The sequence below is a fragment of the Ictidomys tridecemlineatus genome, chromosome 4, assembly GCF_052094955.1.
Source record: "Ictidomys tridecemlineatus isolate mIctTri1 chromosome 4, mIctTri1.hap1, whole genome shotgun sequence".
NCBI classification, from domain to species: domain Eukaryota; kingdom Metazoa; phylum Chordata; class Mammalia; order Rodentia; family Sciuridae; genus Ictidomys; species Ictidomys tridecemlineatus.
In genome coordinates, this window is record NC_135480.1 from 206895126 (window position 1) to 206915768 (window position 20643).

Sequence of the window (20643 nt, forward strand, 5' to 3'; positions counted from 1 at the left end):
TCTGCTCTGGGCTGGAGGCTGGGGGTGGGTGGCACAGGTCCGAGGCCCGGAGGCCTGGACCCTGAGGGTGGCCAGGGCACAGGCAGGGCTCAGACAAAGGTCATGCAGGTGAGTGCTTACTGACAGCCAGGATACCTCCTGGCAGCAGGAGGCTGGGTGCAGGCTGGTGTGCCATGGGGCATGCCTGACCCAGCAGGGGAGAGGTGGCCGACGGCTCCCTGTAGCCAGAGGCCTGGACGGGCAGACCCCATTGGCTCTGGGTTCAGAGACATCCAGACTCGCACTGCTGCTGGCCCCTCCGTGGCTGCCACCATGTGGCTGCCCCCACTCTCTTGGCCTGGATCCCTCCCTGCCCCTTCACCAGCCAGTGCTCCATGGAGGTACCCAGAGTCACTGCTGCCTCCTCTGCTCCAGCCTCCAGAGCTGTATCTCCTTCCTTAGCAAAGTCAAGGTCAAACCCTGCTCCTGTGGGCCCATTCCTCCCCTCCACTCCCTGGGAAGAAGCCCTTGGCATTGACCACTTCTTCTTATTCCTGTCTCCCTTCTTGACCCCTAGAACATCGACTCCAGGAGGGCTTGGGATGGTCCTTGGTGCTCAACATGTCTGCCACCTGGCTAGGTGAGCGCAAGGGGCCACCCCGGCCAGCAGGCTCACCAGGATGCTCTTGTACATGTTGCCGTTGTCCACATCCAGGCTGACGCGGACGATGCAGCAGTCGCCCACCTGCTGGTTGTAGAGCGGCAGGGAGGAGCTGTAGCTGCAGACCCCCGAGACGGAGCGCTTGTGGGTGCGAGTGGTGGCCACAGGCGTGGTGCAGGCGGACGATGAGGAGGTGCTGCTGGAGGCCGAGCTGATGCCGGAGGTCTCTGGGGAGGACTGGGAAGCCGACTCCCAGAACTGTGGGGGACGGTGACATCAGCAGAAGCTCAGACCCTGTTGGGCACCTGGAGGGCCACTGGAGGGCTGCCAGAGCCGCGTTTGTGAGATGGGATTTCCCGGCCCTCGTGTGGATGTGGGGAGGGGTGGGGATGCTCGCGCCAGGAGGCCGGGTCGGGGACGGGCAGGTGGGCACCTTCTTTTCCTGGCCATCAGGGGACTCTGGGACGAAGCTCATGTTGATCTCCTCCACGTCGGAGCTGGAGGAGCCGGCTGAGTGCACGCTGAGTGCATCTGTGATGTCCCCGCTGCTGAGGTAGGAGCCACACCTGAGCTGGTCACACGACCTGGAGTGGGAGCTGCTGCTGGTGCTGAGCTCTGTGCTGGGGGCCTGGCGGCTGGGTGACACGGCTGGCTTACCAGGGGCCCCTCGTGAGGGACACATCCCACCCTGTCCCTTTCCCCTGCTGCACTCTGTACAGGGGGTACTAGCTAGAGGCTTGGTCAATCACCAGGACCCACCCCTCCCACCTACAGCCGTCTGAGACCATTCAGAAGTGTTGGTTTCCCAGAGGAGGAAACCCGGGCCCTGTCACAGAATGGTCAGAGACGGTGCAGCCCAGTGCTGGCCTGTGTGGCTTAGCCCTGAAGCTCCTCTGGCCCTGGCTGCTGGGTCGGGCACCTACTCGCTCCAGCGCTTCACAATGGCAGTGCTCTTCTTGGTCTTGAGGGTGTTGCTGGCAGACTCAGACGGGGGCTCCAGCTCACAGGACAGGCTGTAGCTACAGGCAGGGACGGTGGTGAGGCCACCAGGAGCTGCATGCGGGCCTCTTCCCAGGACCTCCCCAGAAGCTGGACCTGGGGCCACCGCCCTCCTGGTCCGACACTGACCAAAATCTCAGGTCCCAACCTCTTGGGAGCCAGTCCAGGCCACCCTCAATGTCCCCAGCTCCTGCCCAGCCTCACCTCTCGGCCTCACTGAGCCGCTCCATGGCCCGGAACCAGGACCCAAAGTGCTCCACGGGCGCGATGCTGTAATTATTGCAGGCTGACTGAAGCAGCTTGATCTGCGCAATGACCTCAAACTCCTGGGTGGGGGGCGGACAGGAGGGTGAGGGGCCCTGTCCAGGCACAGGGCAAGGCAGGGGCTGCCCTCTGTAACTTTGTTTGGGTCCCTCTGCCCCTCCAGGACCCTCTGTGTCCCACAGCCACTCCTTGGCAGCCAGCCCAGACCCAACTCCTTCCCGCCCTTCTCAGTCACCGAACATGCAATGCTCACCTTCCTTCTCTTCTCGAAGTTGATCAACCTCCCCTGCAAGACAGACAACCAGCATCCCTCAGGGAGCTGCCCTCCACCTTTAAGGCCTCCTGCCTCTGCCCCCCTCGAGAGCCGCCAGGGGATGGGGCACCTGCACAGGCACAGGCTCTGGGGATAACGGAGACCGAGGCTTTGGGTGAGGAGGCCCTACGTGGCCACCGCAGGCTGCCTGACCTTCACTCATGCCCACAGCTACCCCAGAGCTGTTCCGTCCACGCCCCACAGCCAGGCAGCCTGTGGCACACAGGAGGGTGGTGCGTTCCCCTGCACGGGGCCACGAGCTCTCAGCAATACTGCGGGCTCAGGGGCCAGCAAGGGCTCTCTCCTCCCAAGCCTTGGGACCCAGGACCCCAACCCAGTTCCTGCCCTGCCCCCGGCCTTGGGCTCACTCACATACAGATAATCCTTCATGGCAGTGTCCAGCATCACCAGGTCAGTGAGAAACGTGCCCAGGTAGGGGACGGTGCCCTGGATGATACCCTGTGGCATTGGGTTGGGGGTGATAAGTAAGGCCTGGGGCCCTGCCCTGAAGGCTTCTTAGCCTGACCCTGATCCCACGTGGCCTCCCACTGGGAGCAGTCTAGGAACCTTAAGCCACCTCTGTCCCAAGTCCCCCTCCTAGACTCTATGAACCCCCATCTGTCTCTGTGCACCTCCCTGGCTGGCATGTGCCAGATGCCCAAGGTTATGTGACTCCTGATCACTGCTCCCACCAAAAACTCTGCCAGACCCTGGGTCTGGGGCTTCAGCTCGTTCCCTATGATGCCAGTGGTCAGGGCGTGGCCCCGCCTGGGTCCAGAGGAGATCAGGTTCAATGGGGCTCAGGGGCAACAGGAGGGAAGGAGTAGGGGAGCCCCTTCCTCTCCAACTCCCCCAGCACCCACATCCCTCCCTGGCCTTGGACGTGGTCACTCACTGATTCCTTTGGCCGCCTCTGGGTTCTCTTGGGATTCATCTCCAGGGTAGCAAACTTGGAGGTCCCCTCCTGCCAGGGTGGAGGTGGGGTCAGAGCCTTCCCCTTGCCCCTCATCCATCAGTACCCCTGACCTTGGGCCCACGGGCTGGTGCCAAGTTCCTGCTGCCCCAGCACTCACTAGTGGGGACCCTGAGTTGGCAGCCTGGTCTCTCTGTGCCAGTTTCCTCATCTACAAAGTGGGGACAGGACTACACCTGCCTAGGGGGCAGAGAGGGCTCGGTGCCACGTTACTGGCACTGGTGCTGTCCCGACTCGCCCTCGGCAGCACAGTCAGCTCAGAGCCCACATGTTCCTTTTCCTCTTGAGCCTCATCACCTCATGAATTGGCATCTATACTCCTCCACTTGCCAGATGAGAAAACTGAGGCCCGTGACGGGGGGTGCTTGGAGGGCAGGCTGTCCACACCTCTCTGGCCAGTGGCGGGGTTCTGTCTTTCCCTCGGGAACACTGACGAGGCTCCCGACACTGTGCTTTCATGCCACTCACGGGGATTTTAATGTGCGATGCTTCTTCCTGACCTAGCTAGAAAGCGTCCCTTCCAGGGGCCCTGGGCCACCCTGTCCCACGGAACAAGCCTTTCTCTTCACTCCTCGCTGATCTTAGCTTGCATGCCCAGGGTCTCCAGCTGAGCTGAACCTCAAGTGGGGAGAGGGACAGGTGTCTGGGTTCCTGCCTGCCCCAGCCCCTAGATGGCTCCCGTCTCCACAGGGCCCTGGCAACATTCCCCTGCAGAAAGCTGTCATTCTCCACTCGGGACTCCTGGGGGCCACCGCAGACTGACCAGGGGTCTGGGGTGGAGACATTCTGCTTTCTCCTTTACAGGGAGGCTTCTGGGGTGGGCTACTTGGCACCTGCCCCTGCTCCAAGGAGTGTGCAACCTCTTGAGGGTTCTATGACCTGTCAGCAGCCTCTGCTCTAGGGGCAGAGCCCAGCGCCACCAGGGCAGCCAGATCTGGTCTTGAGTCTGAATGAGCCTGGTGGCCCCTTTGGTTGCTGGCCCTGGGCACCCCCTGCAGATTCCCGTTCTTGGCAGATCTCTCCCCTGGGGTGTGCATTCACGCAGAAGTGGTGGCAGGGGCCTGGGTGGCTTGAGGAAGGAAGCCTGGCCCTCGGTCCACCCAACAGCCTGCGTGAGGCCACATCCCAGCAGACAGCTGCAGGCCTGCTGACCCTGCCTACTCCTCCACCCTCAGGAACAGTGGGTCCTCCTGTCTCGAAACAGACCCTCTTCCCTCTGTCCAGAGAGACAGGACTGGAAGTTTCCAAGGAAGCGTTTGATGAGGATCTGACCCCCAGCCTGTCTCCCCCTCCATCCACCCCAGGACCCCCCTGACCTTGATGAGCAGCTCTCTGCTCAAGGAGTAGTTGTTCTCATCGGAGAAGATCTCAGATAGCTTCTGGAATATTCGGAAGCTGTCCCTGTAGGAAGAACGAAGAGGAGATGACACTTGGGAAGGGTGGGGAGGGGTGTGACAGCCTTCTAACTGCCTGGGAAAATGGGCTGCAGATGGGATCCAGGGCCTTACAGCCTGGGGAGGGGAGCTCCTGGCTGGCGCAAGGGGGACCCCATCCCCATTTCTGCTGAGCAGTGTTTTCACCTGTTCTGATTTCGACTGGACAAAGATTCTGTGGTTACAGGTAAAAACCTGAGCATTGCCCTGCAGGCCCCACCTGGGGTCTGGCGGAGGAGGAAACCAAGGCCTGATGCAGAATGCTGATGGGTCTTGAGACCCGCGGTGCCCGCCAGGGCTCCCGCCCTCAGGGCTGATGCCTGCCCCTGTTCACCGAGCTCCTGGGGAGAGCGCCCACCTGGAGACCTCCTCCCACGTCTTCTTCAGACGGTGGATGGCGTTGCTCTGCAGGGCAGAGAGGATGGCGTAGAGAGAGGAGAAGTTCTTCAGGACTCGGCACTCCTGGGGACAAGGACTCTGTGAGCCACGCCTGGAGCTCCTGCCAGCTCCTGCTGGACTCCTGGGCTGGCCCAGCCCCTGAGATGGTGCCAGGGGAGTCCCTGAGGGATGCCTGGGGTCCTGGGGGAATGGGTGCCCAGGCAGACTCAAGGCCAGCATGGCCCTGGGGAGGAGCGGCCTGGGGTCCATGCAGGGGCTCAGACCATACACCACATTCTGAGAGCAGATAAAGGTGAGGAGGTGTCCCTGGGCTCCTCTCACCACATACCCTGGCCACTTCGACCCAGTGTTCCACCACCCGGGCCCTGTCTGAGGCCTTCATGCTCCGGTCCCCAAGGCAGGTAGTGATGACACAGTTGGCCACATTGTTGAACTGGGTGACGGTGGCACGGATAGTGGGTGCTAGGTGCTCCTTGCCCTTCTTGTCCCTCTGGGACCAGATGGAACCCAGGCAGTGGTAGGGCACCACCTTCTTGAACAGCTCCTGGGGAGGAAGGTCAGGGTCACCCACCTGTGTTGCAGACCACTGTCCCCCAGGCCTGGACTGGAGCCCTGTGGTCAGGGCTGGAGCTCAGGAAGTTGAGGATGTGGCTTGACCTTGTGGGAATCCCTGGGTTTTGTTCCCTGACCACCGAGGACACCCTGCACGTGAGGAACCCAGGGTGAAATCTCGGCAGGAAAGCAAAAATAGCATTTTCTCTGCCAGTCTCTGTCCAAGTACCAGGAAGAGGCTTTAGCCTGAGGTCCCAAGGCACCCTCTGCCCTCCATTTCACATGCCCAACTGGGCTTTACCCAGAATCTGCTAGGACAGTACACATCAGGTGCCTAATAAGTGCTGAGGCTGGCGAGGCCTCCTGGGCAGACCCTGGGTGACCTGTGGGCCTGGGGGCTCCATAGTGAGCACCTGTCCTCCCTGGGTCAGGCCCACCAAGCTGTGTCCTGTCTCCTTGTGTCCTTGTATAGTCACCCTATGGAAAGCAGGGGTGTCCCATGGCCCCGAGGGAGTGGGCCTAGGGCATGTATTCTGCACAGGTGGAGCCGGGATTAGGATAGGCACACAGCTCTGGGGCAGGGGATGGCAGGTCTGTGCGTCTGAGAGCAGAAGAAAGGCCACTCCCTCCTGCCCAAGCCACACTCAGCTACTCACCGCATCCATCAGTGTGAACTGCTCTGCCACCAGGTCAGGAGGGAATGCTAAGAGGTGAGGCTTCTCCTGGCTCAGCCCATTCTCCGTGGACACAGGCGAAGGCCAGCAAGGTTCCACTGACAGCGCAGGTGCTGAAGTGGGCTCTGGCTCTAGAGTCTGTGACAGGGCCGGTTCCCGTTCTGGAGCAGGTGATGCAACGGGCTCAAGCTCTGGAGCTGGTGCTGGAACTGGCTCCTGATCCAGAACGGGTGCTGGAGCTGCCTGTAGCTCCGAGGCTGGTGCTGTGGACTGCAGCTCTGGAGCGGATGCTGGTGCTGCCACTGGACTGGGTGCCAGGGCTGGTTCTGGAGCTGGCTCTAGCTGTAGCTCTGGAGTTGGTTTCAGAGCCAGCACTGGAGCTGCTGCTAGAGCTGCAGGAGCACAGACCCCACATGACTGCCTGCCTGAGCCTGTCCAAAGACAGAGACATCCCGAGCCCACACAGGACGACCTCCCCGACTGCAGTGCATCCCGACCAGCAAGGCTCATCCTTGCTTCTGGCCCAGCGCCAGCCCTGGAGCCTGCTCTCCATGGTGCCCAGCTTGACGCTTCCTCATGTGCCCTCAGACACTCACCCCAGGTCTCCTCGCCCTCGGGCTCAGCCTCGCTGGGCTCCAGGTCCTCCAGCTGGGCCAGAAGAAGGTGGGCACGGCGCTCCAGGTCCGAGCCGGGCATGTTGAGCTGCACATAAGCCACCAGCTGCTTGAGGCAGGGAAAGTCCGGAGGCTGGCAGAAATCCTCCGAGTACTGGTCCAGCCAGGTCCCCAGGATGGAGGAGATGGCACTGGGGACCGGAGGGTGAGCAGCAATCAGAGGTCTGGCCTCTCTTACCCTATGGCCTCTCACATTCCTATGGGGCTGGGCTCCTGTGCCTCCCCTGTCCCTCTAGAGGCAAGTCCAACCCAGTCCAATCCAAGTCCATTTGGCTGTACAGGTCACCAGGCAAGGTTACAAAGAACTTCCACTAGAGGGAGCCCTGGGACAATGATCAGACCAACTCCCCTTAAAGGTCTCCAGGGAAGCCTGACACTCCTCTGTCTGCCTCCTACCCCACTCCCCAATGCACACTCCACCACCTCCTTCCAGCACTCACAGGGCCCCTTCGACACCTCAGCCTGTGGCTCGTGCTGCCACGCAACCTCATTTTCTGTGAGCTGTGTGTGGGTCTTGTCTCCCGAAGGGCATGGCCTGTCCCCTGCAATCTCTAAGTCCCCTTGGGGACCAGCTGAGAACCCATTATCAAGGAGCTGAGCATGGTCAGCTGCTCCCCAGCCCTCCAGTCCAACCTTGACACAGGACAGGTGGGCAGGCCCGGCTGGGCTGGGCCAGGCCAGGGTGGGGATGTATGGCCACAGGCCAGCTCTGGGCCCCCACCCACAGCTCTGTCCTCCTCCTGCAGGCAAAGCCCCAGACCTCAGCCTGCCAGCAGGAATCAAAAGTGGGAGCCAGTGTTTGCCTAGCCCTCCCAAGGCACAGCCTCCGACACCCCCACTTTGGAGACAGAAGCCCTCCCTTGACCCAAAGCTCACTCACTTTTTAAGTTGCTCCTGAGGCCCGCCATTCTCACTGGAGTAGGGCAGGATGCAGCCATATCTAGGGGAGGCCGTGAGGGCGTCACATCTACCGTACCTGCTTATGACGTCTAGGGTTACTGGCTGACCCCCGACAGGAGGGGCCAGGACCGCAGGGGTCTTCCTGCTCTTTTCACCAGGTGATGCCCAGTGCCTGGAAATGTACTTGCACACAGCAGGCACTGCATAGATGTCCGTTGAATGAATGAGCCCAACCAGCTGCTTCTCCAATACCCCAGGGGTCCCTGCTGTGGCTACATCTAGTCCCCCCAACCAGATGGAATCTGGACCCTCCTTTACAAATGGGGAAACTGCTTTGCCCCAGGCAGCGAGCTTCTTCATGGGGGAGGGGCACTCACAGCCCTGGGCGGGCACTCACAGCGCCAGGCCGGGCAGGCACTTCAGACTCATGCCACTTGGTCCTCACTACTCATGAGGGTGGTGCTCTGAGTACCCGCGTTTCCCCAGAGCAAACTGGGGCTCAGAGAGGAGCAGGCGTTCCCATGACCCCGCCAGCAGGTGGCGAGTCCCTCTGGGCTTGGAGGTGGGGCTCACCTTTTGAAGAGCAGGTCCAGCACCTGCTGGGTAGTAGTGAAGGCTCTGTAGGTGCACAGGAAGACGGTGACATAGGAAAGGTCGCTGCCCTGGAAGGCGGGCACCAGGTGCTCCACCAGCTTCTCCAGCGTGCCCGCCTTCACGGTGCGCACCTTGCAGGTCTCATAGAGGTTCAGCGCCGACTCGTTCTCACCCTGGGCAGACAAGGGAGGGGCGGTCTGTGGTAGCACAAGCCTCCAGAGTGGATGGAGCTTAGGCCAAACTCCCAAGTACTCAGCAGCTATGGCCAGAGTTGGGACAGGAGGGTCTCCAGAGGAAAAGGGGTCTTGGCCTTAAAAGTAGAATTTGAAATGTGGGAGTGATTACAACTACTGATTCCTTTGAGCCAGTGTGAGGGACATTCACAGCCTCAGATAATGGTGGGCCTCTCCGGGGAAGTCCTGAGGAGCACCCATCCAGAGAGAAGATGGGACTGTCCTAGGGTGGGGGAACAGCCTGTCAGGACACACAGGCGGTGTTCCCTCGGTCGCAGAGGGAGGTCGTCACACGGCACAGGGGCAGACACAGGAGCATGGAGCTGAACAGCTGCAGCAGTAGCCTCCCTTCTGGAGACTTAGGAGCCGAGTCACACACCCCCATTGACCTGGAGGGGCCTGGGGATGTTCTCTGTGAGGTGGTGACGTGCAGGAAACGTATGTGATAGCTGTGCCTGTGCTTTTTAGGTGAAGACAGCTGCACTAGGTGTACGAATGCAGGGCTGGGAGAAGGTGCAGTGAGGTCAGCTGACAGCTGTGGGGACACCTGGGAACACGATGCAGCCTGACGAGAGGTGGGACAGAAGTGAGAACATCTTCTCCCACACTTGGCCGCTGTAATCAGGGCCTCGGCACCTGATCAGGTGCTGGGGGGCCCTGGGAGGGATGGGGAGCAAAGGCCCAGAGTCTTCTCAGGTGGGACAGGGCCCTGGTGGCTCTGGGAAGGAGCCTGGCACAGTTGCCGTTCGGGATCTGTGTCCTGGGCTTGAGTGGAGACCCTGGCACACACTTACCCCAAGCCAGCGCTGGCCCTTGCTGGCCCCATGATGCAGCTGCACCTTGCGCAGGGAGATGGAGTAGATGACCCCATTGACCAGCTCCTCACCGATCTCCTGCGTAGAGCTCTGCAAGACAGTGCCCGGCAGCCGGGCCCTGATGTTAGGGGCCTGCCTGGCCTGAGTAGCCTTCTGTCTCCAAGAGGAGGCACAGATATGTGGCCACGCAGACCTCCAGCTCCAGGTAAAATAAAAACATCAGGGCAGGGGCTGCTGCCCCACATTCCCCTTCTCACCCAGCCAGTAACACCCTGGGGTGTGGACAATGGGCCCCTGGGCTCCCAAGCGCCCAACCAGCTGCTCAGGACAGGCCATCTCTCGCTCCATCCTCTCTCCAGGATGGGCACTGTAATTGACCACTTCAGAGATGGGCAGGTGCCGCCAAGAGGAGCAGCTGACCCTTCACTGAGCTGCCTCAGGTAAACAGTGGCTAGAACCCCAAGGCCCTGCTTCTGTGGCCCCCCAAGAAGGCAGCTCCTCAGGCCAGGGGTGCTGTAGCCATCCTGCTCCCACCTCTCTTCTACCCCACCTGGGGTCCCCAGCTGACCCAGCTATAGTGCAAAGCTGTTCCTGGCCCAGCCCTGGGTCAGCAGCATGGGTCTGGGGCAGGTGTGTGGCATCTCTGAGGGCTACGCCACAGCCACTTCCTTCCCCTCTGCTCATTTATGCCCTTGTGCCCACGTGGGCGACCAGGCGTTCCTATCTCTGTTCCTCTTCGTGGGAGTGTGGCGGATATGAATGGTGGGGCAGAAAGTGGGGTCCTCTGACTGTTCCCAGGCCCCAGGGCAAAAAGGAAAGGCTTTTATTTTAGGAGCAGACTCTGCCCACCGGGCGGGCTAGCTCAGGGGCTGCATTCTGCTTAGCCACACCACCCCGGCTGCAGGGTGAGCACCCACCTCACTGTCTGGGAAGGGGTGAGCTTGTGGTGGGAGCAGGGACTAGAGGCTGACCCTGAGGGTAGAGGGAGGAGCTGGGAAGTGAGACTGGCACATGGCCATGGACACCCAAAGTCACTGCTCAGGTGGGCGTGGAGCCCGGAGGACCCATGGGAAAGAGCTCTTGGCCTGCCTCTGCAGCCCTTCTCTAAGGCCCACACACCATGTGCTGGAACCCGGGCCCTGTGACTCTTGCCCACCCTTAGAGAGACAGCTGTGGACATCACACGGCCTCCTGACCCTCTTCCTCCCTGCTGAAGGGACTTCCTTTCCATCTCAGGAAAATGAGACAGATGTTCTCCCTCCCTGCACACAAAACTGACTTGGAGGAGACGAGTTTCAGAGGCCAGGGGTCCTGGGCCCCGACCACCCTGTCTCCTCAGGGGTCCTAAGAGGTCAAGACTTGGCTGGGGAGTCTCCAGGGATTTTAGCCATACCAGGTCCAGCTGGGAGTCAGTATCTGAGCACCCATCAAGGGCAACAGCTCGAGGATCTCATGTAGGACCCACGTGCCATGGTGCACTGAACTTGAACCACTCAGGAGCCCAGCACAGTGCCAGTCCACAGCAGGTCTCAGAGATGGGCTCCATCAGCATCTGGTTGGCCAACCCACAGGAGAAGCGGGGCCAGGTGGCCTTGGCCATGCCAAAGCAAGTCTAAATAGCAGCTCCTCAGCGAGCCACTGGCCTCGGCTGGCAGCCCAGCAGCTGGCTCTGGCCCTGTGCAGTGTCATGTGATTCCTGCGCCCTTCCCCCAACCAAGGAGCCTCTCCTGTCAGCTGGGTGGGGGGTGGGGGTGCACGTCGTCGGCACCACACATGCCTGCCTGGGGTGTCACCAGTCAGGGGCACAGATGGGGAGCTGCTCCAGGCCCTGCGGAGCTAACCCTGAGCTCCAGGAGGAATAAATCAGAGGCAGGAGCAACGCTGGGCTCTTACCCCCTTCACCCAGCAGAGACAGCAGCGGGGACCTCCACTCCCTGCTCTGACGCCTTGCCCAGGGACAGAGAGAGAAAGCAGTCAACAGCCCTGGGATCTGTCCCCAGGACCCTCTGGGCCACCAGGCACCCACAGGCCATCCTTTTCTAGCAGAGCTGAGAGCCCATATGGGCAGCCCAAGCCCCCAGGGATCTGGGAGGGACAGGAGGGGAGTGGCCCAGTAAACAGCTGAGGCAGAGAAAATGCCTCCCAAGGGCAGCCACCAGCAGGCTACGGTGGGAGGAAAGAATGCCACACGCTGGCTGTTGTGGCCTCAGGGGACGGTCTCCCTGTCCTCCCTTCAGCACGCCCAATGTCCCCAGGGCCCTAGGAGCCAGTCAGGAGCTGTGCCTCAGAATAGATGTGGGTCAGTGGACAGGGCAGCGGTGCCCTGGGGCCCTGAAGACAGGGCCCCTACACTCTCCTGTCTGTTGGGGCACAGACCAGGGCCCTCAGGACAGGGAGAAGAACAAGGGCCTTGGTGGTTAGTATGTCACCTGACCAGCTGTAGCTCCAGCTGTCCCCGAGGGAGCTGTGGCTGAGCCCCTCGAGCTAGACTCCCTGGAGGTGGAGTCGCAGCGGCTGCCTCAGCTCTGTCCTCCCCACAGAGGTCCACGTCTGCACACACCTCAGCCCTGTGGCTCAGTCAGGGGTTCCCAGGCGCCTCGGGCCTGCAGGCGCTCATGGGCTCTCTTCAGGAGGCCTGGCTGAGCAGGGGGCTGAGGCTCAGGGAGGAGGCCAAAGCCTGAGCCACTGTCTCCTCTCTTCACCTGGAGAGGTCAGCTCCACTTGGGCAGGTGGCACTAAACCCTCAGGGACCCCATTACAACCCCTGGGCTGCTGTCCAGGGCCAGCGAGTCATCAGGGCCATCCTGGAGCCATGGCCAGCCTCTAGTCAGTATCCTGAAGCTCTGGGAACACGAGGCCCTGCCCCAGGGCCCACCAGACCTGAATGCCACCCCTCACAAAGAGCCCCGACTCCAGCCAGGTCTGGTGGACAGGGAGAACAGCAGCTCTCCCATAGGTGACGGAGGGGTGGGATTGAGGGCATGGCCTGGCAGTGTGGGGGGCAGCACCTGACCCGCCACAGCCCCCAGGAGTTGGCAATAAACCCTGGGCAGGAAAACCTCAGGGAGCCTGTGTGAGGCCCCCTGAGGCTCTGGAACCTTGCCTGACCCCTGTGCTGGGGCAGCTCCTGGACTTTTAGCCTTTGATTGGGACACAGCAACCACAACCAGAACAGAGCAGAGGTATCAGAATGCCAGGCTCCCCAGGTCCTCGGAGGCCAGATACCCTCCTCACTTTATGGGCCTGGAGACAGAGGCCTGGGGGGCGGGGACGGGCTGTAGAACACATCTGGGTCCTGGTTCAGTCCCAGTGAGGGAGGGGGACCCCAGCATCATGACCCTCCACCCTGGGCCTGCCCCTAACTCCGAGGCCCAGGGCATGAACAGGACCTCTGCAGGGATGTGGGGTCAGCCGCACTCCAGTCCCCACACAGAGCCTCCACGGGCATTACACAGGGTGCCGGGCTGCCATGGCAACAAGTGAGCTGGGCCCAAGGCTGCAAAGGCCATGAGGCAGCTCCATGACCCCAGACACTGAAGTCTGGTGACCAGCCTGTGCCGAACCCCCAAAGAGACTGTCCTGCAATCCCAGGACCCTCTCTGCCGGCCTGGGCCCCATGACTTGCCTTGTTAGCATTGGAGTCTAAAGAGGCCTCCAGTGGGGTAAGGGAGACCAGCCTTCCAGCTGAGTGTCCATGCTTCTGTCTGTCTGCTAACAGCCAGCTTCTGACTGTCAGCCAACAAGCCACCAGGGCCAGAAGGAGGACTGCAAGGGGACTGAAGGTCCAGATCACCACCACCACAGACCACAGTGTCCAGCACACGTGGGCACTTCTGGTGCCAGGCCCTTCCCGCCCTCATTGCATCTAATCCTCCCAGCACCTCACCTGACAGATGAGGAAACAGCTGGGCAGGGGTGCGCCCAGGTCAGGAGCCAGGAAACGGCAGCCAGGACAGGGATTTGAACCCTGGCCTGGTGGCTATTCTGACCATGGTTACAACCTTAAAGCAGGGCCCGGCCCCTGTCATGCACAGGTGGAGGAGGGCAGAGACAGGAAGGGCTCCCTCAGGTCACTCTGCAGGTCAGCGTGACTAGGCCAGTGCTTCACACTTGCACCTCTGAACGGAGATTTGTGGACACCGGGAGAAGGGCTAACAGTACCACAGCCCCAGGTCAGCTGCAAGAACCAGGACTGGGAGGCTCCATGCTGATGGGCCAGTGGTGAGCCCCAGGAGTCCAGGGCACTGAGCAGGCTCGGCTGCTGGCCTGGCACCTGCTCAGGAAACCTAATTGTGGCCGCTGTTGCTTGTCCAGCTCTGATACTGGGCCAGGCACTGTGCAGACTGCTCGTCAGGCCTCCTGCCTCACACGTCCTCACTGGGACCCTGGGGGATGAACCTGCATCATGTCTATGGTATAAATGAGGAAACCAAGGCCCAGACAGCAGTAGGTCAGCTCCAAGGCACCAGGTTGGTGTTCGAGTGCTCGTTCTAGACCTCAGAGGAGGAGCGCTGACAACACCCACGGTCCAGTGCCCACCAGACAGGCTCTGATCCCCCTGCCTTGCTCATGGACTGTCCCTGCCCTCATCCTTTCCCTCCCGGGGGGAACTGGGACTGCTGAAGGCGCAGCTCCTTCCATGCCAGGTGGCAGTTTCCAACTTCCATCTCTTGGAGTGGGGCTGGGGAGGGTTGCACCTTGGAGGTGCATCTCTAGGAACACGGCTTTTCTGGGCCTGTGAGGCTGGAGGCCCAGCCCTGGGACAAGGTGGCCATGGCATGGTGGTACTACACTGTGGGAGCCATCTAAGCAGCTGACCAGTAGCCTCTGGGAGCCTGTCCTCAACTGTCTGGGCGCAGCCTCCTGAAACCTCCCCATTGGCTCCTTCAGACGCCGTCTGCTATGGGGCAGTGATGAATCTACCTGGACCCTTCTTGCCTGCTACACAGGCAAGGCCTGGAAACTCTGTTCCACCTCCTGGTTGAGGGTCAGGCTCTGCCCTGCCTGCATGCTGCCCGACATCTCTTGAACTTGTCAACAAGGCCATCATCTCCAGAATACCCTACGCCTCCTGGGAAGAGCCCTGCATGCCCAAGTGTCCTCAACCGGGAGCAGGAAAGGGGACCCAGGCCAGCCAACCTGCCTCCCTCCTTCCTCTTTTTCTCAGTCCCCCAAGGAGCAAAGTAGGAGCCAACAGGGGGGGTCCTGGGGTTTGTCAGTCCCCTCATGAACTAGATGGGTGATGAAGCTGGGTCTCTGGAAGACTCCTGGAAGACCACAGTACACAGGGGCCCTCAGACTGTGCCCCTGGCTCTCCAGTGGCAGTACTAAGGAGCCCTGGGGTTGAGCTGTAGAGCTGCCCAGTGTGACCAGCTGGCTAGACAGCAGGGGAAGGAGGGGAGCATGGAGGAGAAACCCCTGGGAGGGGAGAAGCCCCTGGGAGTGGAGAAGCCAGGGCCCTGCCCTGGGCCTCCCAGGAAGGCTCGGGGGGCTCCTCTGCCTCCACCAGCTTGCTGCCTGCTGCAGTCTAATTAGTTGTTTCATCTGTCAAATGGGCTATTAATAGTCTTGACCCCACAGGACAAAATGCATGCAAATGACCTAGCACTGGGCCTCCCAGGAGGCACTGCCTCCTTCAAGCCATTTTTTTTTTTTTAAACCTGTGGGTCTGATGTGGCCTGCCTCCTTCAGAACCTGTCCTCAGGGTCCTCTGGCCTGCAGCACTTTCACCTTCCTCTGGAACATAAACAACCCTCTCTGCCCCTCACTGACTGCAGTCCTCAGGAGCCCTGGGAGCTCCCAGGTCGTGGTCCTCCAGCCAGCTCTGCCCTATGGTGACAGGATCCCCACATCTCCTGCAGGCACCCACAGGGGCACAGCCCATGTTCGAGTCCTGGCTGCCACCCTTGGCTGCGTGTGTGACCAGGCCAGGGGCTTCACTTCTCTGCCCCTAGGCTCCTGGAAGGTGGGGTTGGCGCCTTCCGAAGTCTGGTGCAGACTGCGGAATGACCCACTTCTCTGAATCCTCCCAAACCTTTACAAAGGGTGTTGCACACTTTCTAATCAGGCAGAGATGAATTGCATCCTGGCCCGAGGGCCCTGTCCTCTCACTGTCTGGACACCTGGCCCCAAGTGCCAGAGACTGGCTATCCCACCTCCTCTGCTGCCCACAGCTCATAGGTGCTGCAGACCCTCACGCTCCTCTGCCAGACCAAGCAACGATGGATGGCCTCAAGAAAGCATGGAACGGCACAGGTCAGACTGGGCCACTGACGGCTTGGCTAAGAGTCAAGAAGACAGGTGGATGCCCAGATGTGCAAGGACATCTGGCACCCCTGCGAGGGAAAGCCCGGCAGAGGCTTGGTGGGAAGAGGGATGACAGTCGGGAAGCAGCCTGCCTGGTGGTTTCCAGACAGGACAGTGGCCTCAAGCAGGGCTGCTTCGGCTCTGGCACACTGCAGCCACCAGGAAATCAGCCCCAGGATGGGGGGGGGGGTGGTGGTGGCAGGAATGACAGGGACTTCCCCACCCCCTCCCCAGGCCCATGCTAAATGGTCATTGTGTTTGGTTTCCGGCAGTGGCCTCCTCTCCTGCCAGGACCCTGGCTTTCCTGCCCCAGCCAGAAGCTTCCCCTCTGATTTCTAAACAGCAGCTATGAGCTGCACCTCAGTGCTGAGGCCCAGGGAGGGAGAGCGACGAGCCGTGGACAGCCATGAGGGATGGAGCTCAGCTCTGCCTCTCCTGAGGCTCCTCAGGGATGCAGATGGACAGAGTCAGAGAGAAGCGGCCCTACCCCAGTCAGGAACCTGCCCAGCCCCTGCGAGCACTCTGGCCAGACCCTCCCAGCACACAAAGCCCCAGGCACTGCCAGATGTAATGAAAGCCAGATGAGTGCTGCTTGGCTGGTGTCAGGCCTCCCACCCCCCGCTCCCAGGGGTCCTGCTCCAGCTGACAGAGGACCAAGAGTGCTGGGTGGATGGGGGTCAGGCAGCACGCCTAGCCTGAACACCAGCCAAGCTCTGGAGTTCTCCGGGGCCTGGGGTTCCTCCACAGAGCTCCCAAGTTGGGCAAGAAAACATGCTTTGTCCAGGCCTTGTCTAGGCAGAGAGGGGTGAGGGGGCTGCTTCTCATTCCACTACCCCTGATGCACATCAGGTGCAGTCAGGCTGAGGCAGAGGACATCACCCACCACCCCAGTACTCCTCCTCTATCCATGATGGGCGAGTGAGCCCCCTCCTCTGAATCCTCCCAAATCCTTGTGGATTAAGGATGTAGGCATGTTATCTAATCAGGCTCAAATGAATCACACCCTTGGTCAAGGGTCTTGTCCTCTCACTGCCTAGACACCTGGTCCCACAGGTTGTAGACCAGCTAACCACGCCTGGTTCCCCTGCCTGCTGAGCAGCACTGATGGGTTCCAGGAGGCCAGACCCATATCTGCTCCAGAAGGCCCCTGCAGTCTTAGCCACCTGGGGATTCCAGGATTCAGCCACCCCAACCCTTTGCTGGGCACTTGCACTGTGAAGTCTACCAATGTGGAGCAGGCCCTAGCAGGCCAGGCCCCTGCGGTTGGCAAGTTCACAGGCCACAGACATAAAAAGGTGACAGTGCCCAGGGAAAAGGTTTACCTGAGCTGCGGGAGCTGGGGTCGCCACACTGGGCTTGAGCAAACCCAGCTCTTGACCTTAACTGCTAGACAGGCGTGCCAGCAGCCGCCATGCCCACCTTGCTGCCTTGGGGATGAAAAGAGGAGGGGGTTACTGCAAAAGGAACCCCCAACCCACGCACCTACGGGGAAGGAAGGTGGCCAGCTAAGGACGCTGGGCCGCCGTCCAGTCCTCCCTTGAGACACAGCTCACCCACCTCGAGGCGCGGCAGATCTGGGTCCAGCTGCGTGAAGCTGTGTAGCACCACCGGGCAGCTGTCGGGGACGCCCACCTCCAGGCGCACCGCGTCCCACACACTGCGGCTTCGCCGGGAGCCCGGGAACAGCGGCTCGGCGCCGCCCGCGGGCCCGGCCGATTCGGCCCACATGCGCTGCACCATGGACTGCTCGTGGCAGCGCGGGCGGCCGGCAGGCCGGGAACCCCGGGCGGCGCGGGCGCGGGCGCGGGGCCGGCCCGGCGCGGCTCCGCGCTGCCTGCGCTCTACGCCCGCGGCCGGGCCCCGCTGATGTCAGGCAGGGGGCGGACCCAGGAGGAGGCGGACCCAGGAGGAGGCGGACCCTGGAGGAGGCAGACCCAGGAGGGAGGCGGACCGGCATGGGCGAGGGGCGGGGCCGGCCAGACCAGGCGCGTGTGCCAGAGCACCATGGCACTCGGCGGTGGAGCCGGCCCGCGGGTGCGCGTACGCGCTGGCGCAGTGGGTATGCTGCATGCGTGAGATGCGTCTTGCCAAGGTGTGCTTAAGTCAGCCCGGCTCCCCGGAGTCCAGTGAAGCCCCTCCCTAGTGTGGCCTCCCCCACCCCCCAGTTGCTTAACCTCGCGGAGCGCGGAGCCTCAGTTTCTTTATCTGGAAAACTTGGGTAACGAGAACGACTTCCTCAAAGAGCGGCTGGGAGGATGGCATTGGGTCATGACGTGCGGCACAGGGCCGATGCCTGCGTGTGGCGTGGCTGTGTGCTCACAAGAGCAGTGGAACTGTGGCAGTGGCCTGGGTACACAGCAGCGTTGGGCTGTGTGGTGTGGGGCTGAGGGAGGGCGGTGCCCTATCCTTTCTAGAAAAAGGTCTAGCCCCTTTGGGTATTATGGCCACCCCAGAAGGGGTCCAGGTGGAAGGGCAGCCAGGGATCCGGGAGAGAACCAGAGAGTGGGCTGAGGCCTGCAATACCCAAAGAGGGAGGCATCTAGAGCTACAGATAGATGCCTGGCAGAGCCTCTGGCCCCTAGCCAGGTCAGCTGGAGCCGCTGGTGGCTTAAGCATTCATGGAACTGGGGCAGTAGTTCCCTGGCAGAGCCAGGGAGCCTCAGCTATTCTTTCTGGCAGGCAGGAAGGAGGGAAGCAGGACCAGGCCAGGTTTGGAGAACACGTGTAGAATGGGTGAATGAATGGGTTCCTTCCTCACATTCAGTCTCCTTCTGGCACCTGTGCCATCTTCACAGGGTGGGGATCTCTGTCAGCAGCCCTTGCAATTTCAACCACCTCTCCACAACTGTCCCAAACCACTGGGCCTGTTTCTCTACGTGTAAAAGGAGAGAGCAGGCGAGAGCACACCTTCCACAAGCACTCCCTGTGTACCTACTGTGCCCAGCCCCACACTTCTGTTGGAGCTGTGAGGCAAGGAAGCCACCCTAGCCCTGTGACCCCACAGACTGGCTGGTTATTTCCAGGTGGGGCTGTGTTCTTACATTTTCTAGTTTTTCTAAAATGTCTTTGTAACCAGGTATGTGTATTAAATGGTGTTTTGTTTTAAAAAGTAAGATGGGGCTAAGATCCCTAGAGGTTGCTAAGGAAGCATCCCAGTCCTGCCTCCATGGAGGGTGAGGTGGGTGGGCACATCAGAGGAGGGACTGGGGACCTGCGCATGGCCCTGGGCACAGACTCTTCTCACCTGCTCCTGAGCCAGGTTCTCAGAGCTCTGCAGGAGCTCAGACTCCAGCACCTGCCAGCTGGCTCGATCGCCTGCCCCTCTTAACTCATTCTCCCCAGGTGAGCCCCTGCCCCCTCCAGTGAGTCCTGATGCACCTGGCCTTACCACCCCTCCAGCCTTGAAGGTTCAGGTGGGGTGGCCCAAGGAGGCTGGAGAGGGGGAGGATCCCCCAACGGCTGGCCTGACTGCCTGCTGGCCCACCACCTGTGCATGATGGATGCAGGGGTCCCCATCATCTACTATCCAGTCCCTCTGGCTGGTGTCTGCCGGATTTCACAAAGCTCCCCTCTGGTGAGCCTGTTATGGTTCTTGATGCATACATAGACACACCCTAAGATCCAGAGGAGCCCAGCTCCCTTCCTACCCTGTGACTCCTGTCTGCCCCAGGAAGCCACCTTTGTTAAGGGGTAAAAGCTGTTGAGGCAGCAAACAGAAGCTCCTGCTAGTGTGGGTGCCCAGTGCCTCACCCCTGCAGCCTGAGACGTGGCCACACCATTAGAGGCTGACTCCCTGGGCGCCTCCTGCATACAAGACCCTCTCCCGAGGCTTCACGTGAACAAACCCTCCCTCAGAATTCTCCTCACAGGTAGATCCCTTACCAAGGACAGCATGTGCCACAATGGAAGGACAGCACCATGCACATGTGCTTGCCAAAACCCAAAGCATCCAGAAAGTCCTCTGCATGGAACCAACATCTGAGGGACTCACAGGGGTCAAAGTGACATGTTAGATGCACACTAGAACGCAACCTCCGAAGGCCAGGTTGTGCAAACCTCTATAGACAAACAACCAGTTTCTTCAACAAATACACCTGGGGTGGGGGGGACTATACATTAACAGAAGGGAAGTTACACCAATCAAGTGCAAGGCATGGATTCTGGATCATGATTTGAACAAGGCAACAGTTTAAAAAAGAGAGAGAGAGAGAGAGAACTGTGATTACAATCGACCCTCCTTATCTAAGGGGGATACCGTCCAAGACTCCCAGTGGATAACTGAAACTGAGGACAATATTGAACCCAAGCACTACAATACTGCATATCAATCTGATAACCAGGCGGCTCAGTGACTAACAGGCAGGTAGCATATACAGTGTGGATACACTGGATGAAGGGATGATTTCATGTTCCAGTGGGTAGAAGGGACAGTGAGAGATTTCATCATGCTGCTTAGAACAGCATGAAATATAAAACTCTTCAGTTTTGCATTTCTAGAATCTTCTGTTTAATTTTTTTGGGAACTTGGTTGACCTTGGGACACTGAAACCATAGAAAACAAAATTGCTGATAAGGAGTGACCACTGTATTTGAACACTACTGGATATTTGAGGTCATTAGACATAATCATTTTTAAGTGTGATAATGGCACTGTGGTTACTATTAGAGTCATGTACTGTAGTATCTGTGACTGGAATGAAGTGCCTGGGATTTGTAAATGTTGTCCACTGGGGCATGGTGGGAAACGGGGACAGTCAGGCTGTTAAAGCTGAGTGTCTTTATGTCATTTTTCTGTTTTCATGTCAGTTTGGACTTATGCACAATAACAATCAACAAGAAGGGCTCAACTGGAGACTGACCCTCCTATGCCCCTT

General features: G+C 60.2%; 1 protein-coding gene across 8 annotated transcripts in view; it reads right to left on the minus strand.

The window, feature by feature from the left end:
* The window catches only part of Ralgds (ral guanine nucleotide dissociation stimulator), a 41369-nt gene that overhangs the window by 2181 nt on the left and 18545 nt on the right, over positions 1-20643 (minus strand). The window contains exons 1-17 of one of the 8 annotated variants that reach the window (XM_078048534.1): positions 17327-17584; positions 9443-9553; positions 8395-8588; positions 7802-7897; positions 6844-7052; positions 6230-6639; positions 5679-5723; positions 5350-5565; positions 4981-5084; positions 4506-4590; positions 3112-3180; positions 2589-2675; positions 2157-2303; positions 1844-1965; positions 1564-1659; positions 1074-1188; positions 656-898 (exon numbers count right to left, since the gene is read on the minus strand). In XM_078048534.1, the coding sequence (XP_077904660.1) occupies positions 656-898; positions 1074-1188; positions 1564-1659; positions 1844-1965; positions 2157-2303; positions 2589-2675; positions 3112-3180; positions 4506-4590; positions 4981-5084; positions 5350-5565; positions 5679-5723; positions 6230-6639; positions 6844-7052; positions 7802-7897; positions 8395-8588; positions 9443-9553; positions 17327-17509 (2532 nt within the window). In that variant the 5' untranslated portion in view covers positions 17510-17584. Of the gene's footprint in view, positions 1-655; positions 899-1073; positions 1276-1563; positions 1660-1843; positions 1966-2156; positions 2304-2588; positions 2676-3111; positions 3181-4505; positions 4591-4980; positions 5085-5349; positions 5566-5678; positions 5724-6229; positions 6640-6843; positions 7053-7801; positions 7898-8394; positions 8589-9442; positions 9554-17326; positions 17585-20643 lie in introns of those variants that run through there. The other 7 variants (XM_078048532.1, XM_078048531.1, XM_078048535.1 and 4 more) reach the window with 7 other exon arrangements.